The sequence below is a fragment of the Lissotriton vulgaris genome, chromosome 12, assembly GCF_964263255.1.
Source record: "Lissotriton vulgaris chromosome 12, aLisVul1.2, whole genome shotgun sequence".
NCBI classification, from domain to species: Eukaryota; Metazoa; Chordata; class Amphibia; order Caudata; family Salamandridae; genus Lissotriton; species Lissotriton vulgaris.
In genome coordinates this window covers 47,953,581-47,964,480 of record NC_141700.1, presented here as the reverse complement: position 1 = coordinate 47,964,480, position 10,900 = coordinate 47,953,581, and the positions used below count along the sequence as shown (strand labels likewise).

The 10,900-nt window shown below is 42.5% G+C and overlaps 1 protein-coding gene across 4 annotated transcripts in view; it reads right to left on the bottom strand.

Moving 5' to 3' along the window:
• Window positions 1-7,010: 7,010 nt before the first annotated feature.
• Window positions 7,011-10,900, bottom strand: part of CRLF1 (cytokine receptor like factor 1) — a 144,659-nt gene continuing 140,769 nt past the window's right edge. For 3 of the 4 annotated variants that reach the window (XM_086947022.1, XM_086947024.1, XM_086947025.1), the window contains one exon: window positions 7,012-7,986. In XM_086947022.1, the coding sequence (XP_086803148.1) occupies window positions 7,963-7,986 (24 nt within the window). In that variant the 3' untranslated portion in view covers window positions 7,012-7,962. Of the gene's footprint in view, window positions 7,987-10,900 lie in introns of all 4 variants that reach the window. The other variant, XM_086947023.1, reaches the window with a different exon arrangement.

Here is a 10,900-nt window from a genome sequence, read left to right as displayed (position 1 = left end):
CCCGCATGGTACCCCGATTCGAGCCCTGGTCAAGCCCCATATCAACAGAAACATAAGTGCATCTTGAGGCAGTTTTGGAAGGAGGAACCTTTGTTCACCCTTCACTAAAGGGAGAAGAGGTGTCTGTCAAAAACTGGTTAGGAAGGAAAGCAATCCAGAAGAACTCGTGATTCAGGAGCACATGTGACTAGTTCAGCTATTGCGAGTGGTGATGAGCTCCCTAGTGGGGCATTAGGTGAGCCTAACTACTGAAATTTAAAATGTAAGTATAGTTTAGGTTATGTCAGTTTTAGAAGCTGGTTGTTTGTGACTGTTTCTCGCCCTCTGTTCGTTAAAAGTACCGGTGGGTCGAAGGTCATGGAATGACACCAGGAGGTGTGCGTTGTCACTTATGTCTACTCTCAAAACTTTATCATGTAGTTTAGAACTATGGTGTTCTATCGATTACTCTCTGTTGGAGGGTCAACCTCCACAACGAAGTTAGTGGGATTTTAATATGGTTTCCCAATACAAAAGGAAGCTGAATACAGTGTGAAATCCAAGCTAAAGTTAGAAGCAGGGTTCAGGTGTTGCCAGGTTGTTGTTATTATGAAGTGATTTAAAGCAATATGGCACACAGGAGCAAAAAAAGCTTTCCCTCGCCATGTCCTTCTCTCTCAGAAATCCAACAATTGAGCAAGAGTGCGACTTTGAAGCAGAGGCTGGAAAAAAAAAATGTAGTCACAAAAAAGTCTGAATTTTTTATTCAACAGGATTTTCTGTAAGCGATAGTGTGGAATATTGTTCCATGTTGTTGCCAAGTGTGATCCTGCACCAGCTGACCTCAGCAGCAACCGCTAGGTCCCTGAGAGTTTCTCGGTCTCTAGCAGCTACAGGAAGGGACACTCCTGCTTTGGTTGGCTTGTTAAAACAATGCAGGATGATGGAGTATATATTTTCAAATCCTCCACGCCACTAAGGAATTCACTCCTGGGTTCCGCTCCCATCCTTTAAACCCCCTTGAAAAATTGAAGTATTCCGGAGAAGTAAATTTACACATAGCTTGCACTGTTTGAAGTTGTCCCTCTCGCACCTGCTGAGTGCAGTCATGGAAAAGTGCCCGGCTCTCGCATTGACAGACCCCAAAGGATGCCGACACCAGGCATGAATGGACTTGCGTCAAATTTCCTGTCTTGGCCGCCTCGGATCATGAACTTGGCTTTGGCGGGAAAATGCACATCTTATAAATAATTAACAACATCAGCGGCAACAGTGTGAATAGTGATTCATCAAGTCTCCTTTTTTGTGCGGCTTGCTTCTAAGAGGTCCTTGTTTTTTAACAAAAGGAAGGGTGGAACAAGCGAGAATCGTGATGTACTAGTATGATCAAGAACGGAATCCGGGACCAGAGCCCAAATCTACGATGTCCTACAGTCAGCTCACAAGTACTGTCCTAACTTGAGCTCCGATGAGCTGCATGACAATACAGGTCCAATTAAGAACTATTTTACTGTGGGTAGAGGTGGCTTATCCCAGACCCATGTAATACTTGGATCTGAATTCACAGAAGCCTTCTTTAACACAAAAATGTTTTGTTAATCTGGCTCATGGTGAATATGTCCAACACGGTGAAGTACAACACTGGTTCATTCCCACTCCTAGAAGATCTGCCTTTTGCATTTCAGTTGCTGCATTAATAAGACATTCAAGCAGTTTAGCTGTTTTGGTAATAAATAACATAACAGTTTGTTTCCAGATACAGGTCTGTCATACATTTTTCTGCAAGGATGTCTTGTAAGAATATTTTTAAATATGTAAGTTTCCACAAGAGGCATCCAGTGACAGGGCTTTAAAAAGATGACCCTCTACAATAGGACAGAGATCTGTTTTTATACATACAAGTACCTACATACATATGTGCATTAGCGCGCACACACACAGACACTGATAGAAACATGTATATATCTACAGCAGTCTACATGTACATTCATATATTTCCATAGATATAAACTGACCAACATTTGGGCCACAGAGTAGACTGCAATCTACTGGGCCCCAACAATTGCGGTTGAGGTTTTTTGCCACTCTTGTCCTGCGTTCAACCTACTGTGGATCTGTAAACTGGGCCACATACAACCCTTTCTGCACTTGACTCTCATGGTAGCACATTCGAGCAGTTAAAGGCTTTTCAAGGAGGTAGTGTGAGGGCTAGAGTTCAGAACCTAACTTTCAACCAACAGACACAATAACGTATTGTCCAGCCCAGTGCTTATATTTTGGTTAAAAGAAAGTACTTGTATCTCATAACAAAACAAAATACTACACAGCTCAATTGGGGTCCTCAGTGACAGGTTTATACTCACGCCAATGAAGTAACAGGGCTTGACACTTTAAAGGCTTTGCACACTTCATTGGAAGTACCTCTGTGGGAGATCAGAGAACGCCCTCACAACATGAATCACTCCTGGCGTTGCTACCTTTTAATTGTCCATTTCCTCTAGTTGTTCCTAATCGAAGCGACATGCTGGCCTTCTCCTCCTGGACATTTTCTCCTCCTGCAGAGCCATGCACACACTTTCCCTTCCTTAGCAGACAGTCAAGAAGGTTCTAGACTCTAGGTAGAACCTTAACTTTTCCAGCAGTCAGTCCTGCTTCTGGTTATGTTTCCTCACTTCTTGAAAACTGTGAGTCATGCAGAAACCATCCCTAGTCACACAGCAGTCCTTCAGTAGCTCTGTGGCTCACTCCCCTCCTTGGCCATGAAGAACTTGGAACTGGAACAAAGTGGAGTGGTTTGGATCCCACTTTCATGCTCCATTTCGTGACAGAAGATGTGGATCCACTGACTAAGACTTCAGAACTGGCTCTCTTTCAAATGTAATGTGGTATTCTGGCTGCATTTTAGTTGCAGCATTTGTGCAGGGTGATGCCTCTTACATCAGGTAGCATTGTTGTTGGCTCCAACAAAAAGGGTGGTAAAACAAGGGCACAATGAAGTGTAAGGCTTCTGTACCTGGCTGTCACCTTTCCGCCAGCAACAGTAATCAGGAACAGACAACCCGTGCTTAGAAACTCCTTCTCTTGAATAATTGGAACTGTAGTCCTACCCCCACCCCTACCATCCACTAAATGACTTTAGTACAAAATATCTAATCGTTAGCCCCCTGCTAACAAATACCTCATGGAATGTCTAAGGGTAGTCCGGTCTACTTCTTTCCTCACTGCAGTATCTGGGTCTCCACAATCCAGCCACAGTAATATAGTCAATCCAATTCCACTACCAGCTGTATCCATCCTTCATCTTGTGCTTTGCTACACTAGGGGTCTTCTAAAATAGATCTCACTGTTCCCAGTATTAAGACTCTTACCAGTCACAGAGTCTTACTACCATTCATGTACTTCAAACTCACTACATATGCACATGTTCAACTTGCACACAGAATGACAAAGCTAGAATCCTGGTTGGCGTAAAAATGTAACGCTACACATGAAGGGTCAGCAGACAGCACTCTTCTTGACAGAGTAAAAAAGAACTGGCCCCACAAATGATTCACAAAAACTCACCTCTGGGGCAAGCCTCGTTGATGATTGTGAAGATATCTTCATAGATGCCCCTGTCAGTGACCACGCTCTCATCGACGACGAAAGCTCCTTCAGTAGCATCAGCATCGTCAACAATGACACCATCTACAGTCACCTCATGGATGTCTCTCTTTCCACCGTCAATGACAAAGTTGTCGAAAGCCATCCATCTTTCACCTTTGACAGCAAACTTAGGAATGTTGCCTATTTCCTAGTTGAAGACAGCCCCCTCAATGAAGACATCATTGACAATACCGTTGACTAACGATTTTTTCAATGCCAGTTACTTTTTCACCAATAAAAGTCATGGAAAGCCAACCCGCCCAGATTCTGTACACCAAGATTAAGGTAGATATCAGCGACCAGGACACCTTGAAGGCTGGCTACAGATCTACATATCTGGATGTGCGTTATGTCCCTGAGTTTAAGGACGACTCCTTAGATGAAGAAGAATAAGCCTACCAGGAGCAAGAGCTTGAGCTAAAGACAGACGTTCCTATGTGGCAACCTTCCTCAGTGTTCTGCTCCACATTGTTGCTACAATGACACTAAGGGCATGCAGGTGCCTGTTGTCTTTTAGTCAGCTTTGCCACACATGATGGATACCTTTCATAAATTGCTTCCATAACAGCTTGCCGAGCAACCTACCCAAGGAGACGAGGGATGTAATGTTGACTGGGACGCCTAAACCTTACTCAAGGATGGTGATAAATCCCACTTCAACCGAAATCAGTTGCTGATGTGTCCCACTCAATTCGAAACACATGGCTCCTAATCTTGCAAGTTCCTTTAACTAAAGGCCAGAAGCAATTTTTTATGTTGTTCCCCCAGTATCTGAAAGTCTTAACCAATGTACCTCTGCTTTGCTCTCTTTCTTGCCCTTTGTTTTGGAATTCAGTAGTCTCGCCTCTCAAATTTGAAAATGTCTAATTTTCTTGCATGTGCAGAAATAATTGGTTTTACTGCATGCTCTAAAATCATTATATGTTTGTGCATTCACTTAAACCACGTCTTGTGCATGCATTAATGCTGTTACTGTATGGCATACAAAAAAATCAAATTGCCAGTCATCTACCACCGAAGGAAGAGGAGCTAATGGTACCTGCCCTGCCTGTCGAAATGTAGACAATTACCCAACAGCAATAAATTAGAGCAGATATATTCTTCTTTGCTGCAAATCGTACTCCTTTTTTTATGTCTCAAGCTTTTTGAGATTCTGTTTCTGTGTTGTTCACCCTCCCAAGAAAAGAGAATGATGTTTCAATAACATGAAATTCCATAGCTTGGAGGTGTTGAATAGATAGCATGTTGGAATAATCACACCTATATAGGCCTCTGGCAACAATTAGAGCTATAAAAATGTAAATGTATTAGTGTTAGGGCGGGCTTAAACTAGTAGTCAATTAAGACTAGTGGGGCCAGAATAATTTAGCTATGCGGAGGGGCACAAAAAACGCACGCTTTAGTTAAGCTTTTAATTGGCTTTGTAGTTGTGGCCACTTATTTCCTCTGGCAAGCAACAACATTGGAGCAATAGGGTATATTGGAATATTTTTTGCAGATTGGCAGTTTACCCTGAAGTTTGAGATAGGTTAACATGCAATAATATCTGGGACTATGCGTTATGAAAAAGAAAATGCATCAAAGCAAAGGTGCAGAGCATTCATTGAGGTATTGCCCTGGGATTTACTTTATTGTCACCCAGAATAGAGGATACAAAAAGAATGGACTAGAATGGTTGTAGGTTTATATGGAGGTCTTGAGGGGACTCGTCAGCCACCATGGTCAACAAAGACGTTTCAAATTAGACTCTACAGCTGGTTCGTGGAAACTGTGATTTTGCCCCAGTACATGATCAAATATTATGTGGTTCTGCACTATATGATCTTTCATGAAATAGACAGTGTGTTGTATAAAAAGGAATCTAGTGGAAGACATAAAAGAACCAAGAAACACATAGTGTACAAAGATACTTGAGAGCGGCTCGGTCATTATAAGGCCAGCCAAATAGTGAGCTACAATATGAAGAGTGTATAGTGTGCATGAGAAAAATATGTTGAGACAACTACGAGCCTAATATATACCTTAAGCTGTCTATTGCGCTATGCGTCTACCAAAAAGGTCATTTAGAGCCTGGTGGACAGTCTGTCAGTCTGCTGGGGAGCTGGAAGCCATGGCCCCCTCTACCATGATGGAGGAATGTCCACACTGGTGCATCGTGGGGATGACTGTGCCATGAAGAGAGCCACCACTGTGGTGCGTAACCTCAAAACTCACCAGGTTCGCTGAGTGGGTGCTGTGTTTAGATCACTACTCAGCAAACTTTTGGTTTAGAGAACACAGACTTCCAAAGCAGGAGTATATTTTCTTTAAATAAAAAACAAATTGCTCTGATGTGCAGGGAGTTTTCTCAGTCTACATTTTCCCTGCCTTCGTGCGCAATACATCGTATGACCGATCCTGGAGAAGCAAATCCATGAGGGCCACCTCGTACGATGCAACAACTCTCACTCTGACATGGCGCCCGTAGGCGGAAGAGTTGCTAGGTTGAGGATTAAATTAGCTAAGCAAGTGAATTCTCCAACAGCGGTAAATATAACAAGGGAACTACTTGTTTGGTGAGGCAGGAGCACTGCTGGATTACGGCAGTATTCATGCTCTGGCAAATTCTACAAGATACCCTAATTGTTCAGAGAGCTGTAAAATGGCCAACTTCAAACCTCTTCTTTCTCCCCCTCTTCCTTCTTTTACGGTGCTCTCTCTATTTAGATGTGCTTATAATGAAGGTCCAGCTGATGATCTGGAAAAATGCACAATAAATCTGTAAAATCAATATATTACTTTGTCTTCGAAGGAGAGTTATTTTAATCTATGTAGAGTACTTGTTTAGCCAGACTTACACAAATAGTGAAACTTTAATTCCTATCATACCTCAGTCACACAACCTAGATATCGGCCGGGGCTTCATCACACCTTTTACTTATAGAAAGTACTAATAAAGTTTCTCATTTCCTTTTAGAACTTTTGCTTTTTCAATTTTATTTAGATTGGTGTTTTACTCGTTGCAAAGTTCGCCTTGTGTATTTATGGCGCTCATCATGCAATAACTGGCAGCCTGCTATTCGCTTCACCATGTGTAAGTATATGCAAGGAGCAGGGTAATGTGATTCACCACAAATTCATAAACCTGTGTGATACATATGTATCAATGTGGTACACACTGAGTTATTTTGGGATGTGGGTGATGTTTTTGCGACAGGGGAGTAGATAAGGCTGGACATTCACCTTTTCTGCGATGAACATAGATTTTGGTACCATGTAATGACACTTACAAAGGAAGGTCAGATATGACATGCGGTTACTATTGCAGAGCCTTTTGGAATATCGTTGTACAAGATTGCTGATCACTTTCAGAATCTGACATTATCGACGATAATGCTTAAAGACAAAGAATGACGGTGTATTCCATCCCAATGAAACCTGGGAATATGTTTTAATAAGTACATCATACATCATTTCGAAACATTTATCGTAGAAGGGCAATTGATAGAACAGGCACAATTTGTTTCAGGGACATGCACTTGCATGACAATGAACTTGATCACAACTCGGAAACACGTATCAAGAGTTTTCTTGTATAGTCCACTCCTACGGGCAATCTGTGCATGTGCAACCACTAAGACGCAGCAAAGGGGCTGTCAACATCAGAGCGTTACTGTGTGTAAGGCAGTGACTGGGAGTTGTACATAGGAAGGTCCCTCCCACCCCAGTGTTCTTTTTTTCCGGAGTATAAGATTCAGCATTTAAACATTTGTTCTTCATTCAAAGAATGTGTGAGCTTCAGCAAGTAAGCCTCTAATCAATACAAAATTGGCAAAAAAAAATCAAAGCCGTGTTTGTCCACGTGAAGTGCTTTATAAATAAGAGTTAATTTGAGTATGTTTGACTTTAAAAGAATAGGCTTCCCACTGGTAACAGTTTGTTTGACTTTCCTCCTCCTGGTTTCTCTGGGGAGCAGGGGGGCTTGCTTTCGTTGGCTTTGTGATATTGTTGGTTTACTCTTTCTTGATTATCTTATAAACAGCAGAAATGCCATCAATCATGGTCTGTGTTTTGTCCGAAATAATTGCGTCCCTAGATATTCGACATCTCGTTACAGCAAAGCATCGAAACTAGAGAGAGCTGGAAAAGACCATGAGATGTTTTGCAAAACGTAAACGTGTGTGATCCTGATGGAAAGTCTTTCTCTTAAGATAGCTTTTAGTGTCCTAGGATATGGCTCTCTTCAGCCTTGGTGCTCCACTCTTGTTGATGAGTTGTGTAGCATCACAGGTAGGAATCTTGAGCAAATCCCTTTATTCATTCTTGGCTTCTCCTCTCTTCGATTGGCTAGAGAAAGTGCTATAACTTATCGCCTGGTAGAACCTGAAAAAAACACAAAACATCCTCAAAGTACAAGATTTTGTGGGAAAACAAATTTCTTTTTTTGCAGCGTTTACTTCATTTAGAGTACCCTGCAAACAAAAATGTCAACTGGGTCACAAATTCCTAACCTCTGATGTTCAGAAATAAAATAATGATTCTCCGGTTAGCTCTTCCTTTTGATCCAACCCACACAACATCATGGAGCAGCTTTTATAAGTCGTAGCATGCACTGGGAATTATTCAAAGATTGGACAAGGGAGGGAATATTGGCGCCAGAGAGCTCCATACTATAGTGTAGATTTCTAGATCACAAAATCAGGTTGGAAAATCATTGGAATAACTGTCCATAACGAACGACATACCCACCATGAACAAGTGCCTTTGCTGTGCTTCTTGATATGATGCTAATAAAAGGAGACAGAGGCTCCTCATTCATCTGACCATTGCACGCAGAAAGAGCCACCTGTCTCTCTTCCCCGTTTCCCAGCCTGGTAAGACGCAGAGAATATATGCCACTTTTGCCCTTTACCCTTAGGACCCGTACTAATAAATGTGGAAAGAAAACTGGCTTACTTATGGGACGGAGCCCAGTAATAGTCCATGGCCCCGGTGTTTCATTTGTTTGAAAATAAGCAAAAGGGCCTAAAGTTTTCTTAGGCTCCTGCGGCAAGCACTGATGAACGCCAAGGTTATTGAATACCCGTGCTGCCTACTCTGGGGCTCACATCATGCCTCTGTATTCCACCTGCCTGCACTTCTTCTCTTTATCTCACTCTGGCAGGTCCCTATTTCCTAGCTTTCTCTTCCTCCTTTCTCCCCTTCCCACCTTTCTCCCTCTTGCTCTGGTCAAAGCCCGATTCCCCACAAACAAGTGCCAGTGCCCACCTCTTGCCAAGAATAGCGCAGATTAAACACTGGATGACGCAAAGTCCCCCAGGACTATCGTACCTGGCACTATGAATATGTAGTTCTTGGGTTTAGGAAATGAAGGCGGCGATGAAGGCTTGACCTGTTGCGCGGCCTCCTTTCCAGTAAGGATCACAAATCAAGTTCATCCAAGCCTATCAAACTTATTTAGTTTACTTGGAATGCGCGGGCAACAGCACTGCTGACTGGTGCCCTCTTCATGCACCCGTCGCGAGGCGCAGTTTCAATCATGAGGACACACAAGCATTGTTCCATCTGAGCAAGCAGGTCAATGCTTCTTCCCATGTGGTGGTTATGTTACGTATCAGAAGATTGCTCTTTGACGCGGTCCTGAGGTTTCCATCTACCGGTTGTGTGTGGTTGTTTGGCCATTCATAGTTGGTAGAGATTTGTACAGTACCTAGTTTGTCAGTAGTGACATCATTGTGACACTATTAAAGATCTTGGCAGTGTGTTATTTGCAGTGAAGGTCTTTACCCTTTTTGGTTGTGCTACATGATAGGTTGTCTGTAACTCAGTCTGTGCAGAATATTTCCTATGTAAATATCAACAAGAGAGGGAGGAAACCAGATTGAGCTAGTTCATTTCCTCATTTAGACGTGCACTCGGCGCCTTGGGTGGGACCCGATGATGAAGCATGCCACCAACTAGGTTAGTGGGTGAGGTTTTCTCAAGAAACCTATCGGTTTCCCAAACACAAACTACAGGCTTTAACTATGAGCCAGTTCTTCTTGATTACACAGAATATTTCCTAGACACAATTGTTAACCCAGCAAATAGATGTGATGTGACGTGGTTCACAGGAGGGGATTGCACGTGTTAATCTACCTTTATCTGAATGAAACCCTATATTCTTTTTTTTTTGATGTGTAGATGCTTTCATTGTATTCTTTAGCACTGCTGCATTTCTACGGCTACCTTTCCGACGCGCCTGGGCCACTTGATTAAAACACGTGTTTTCTAAAGTGTGTTTTCAGTGTTTTCCTCACATCTTTCATTTGTGGTAATTAAACGGTTGCATTCCTCCCCCGCCTCCCCTCCTAAATCCCACGTTGTAAAATCAACCTCGGGTCTCGTCAGCTGAACCCTTAACTCCCCGTTGACTTTATTTTGTTGGCTCTGAAAGACTTCTGCGTTTCCTTCTCTGTTTCGTGCGCCGTAAAACGGCTAATGAAACTCAAGCTGAGCTCTACCTGTCATCATGAAAATGACCTGAAAATTGCCTGCAGACTGCCTGATGTGGTCTGCAGTGGGAAGCGACACTGGACGACGGTGATCGCACCCTGCACAGCCTTGTAGACTGGCAAAATGAGCAAGTGTGACCTGGAAGTCGTAAAAAGCAGCCCTTTCAACCCAAATCTCGTCAATGGGAGATTTATATGGCTAGGTGAAAACTTAAAAGGGAGCGCGCACTCTGTTTCTTATTACCCCCAAATTCCTAATTTTAAATGATAGTTGTAATGTCAGCTGTGATCAATAAATTATTGAAGGTTGCACCAAATAGAAGATCAAACAGCAGCGTAGACATCATGGGACGTAATCTAAAATGAAAAGCTCCTTTGGCCCATTGCTGTCACTTGCAGGGATTCATATAGAAGATTGGCTATATCTCAGCTGACATTTAGGAATTGTAGTGCCCCATGTGCAGTCATTATTCAATATTTTCATTTTCAAGGACAACAAGGGAACATGCAATACATATTTTATTTCCCAGCCTACTTTCCCCGTTATGTCATGTAGATGAACCTCTCTATCATGTGGGAAGGGGGGTCACAAGAGTAAATAGGACTATGGATTAACGCCTGTTGAGTAGACAGTTTCACTGTAGTTGTCCGGATACCATATCTTCTCTAATTTTCTGTAGAATCAGATGCAGCACGTTTCCAGCTCAGGTTTTTTTTCCGTTAAGAAAATATGTCAAGCCTCTGAAAACTGCATTTTGTTGTCTTTATTATACATGTGAGCGCTGGCCAATATTTCTCAAAAT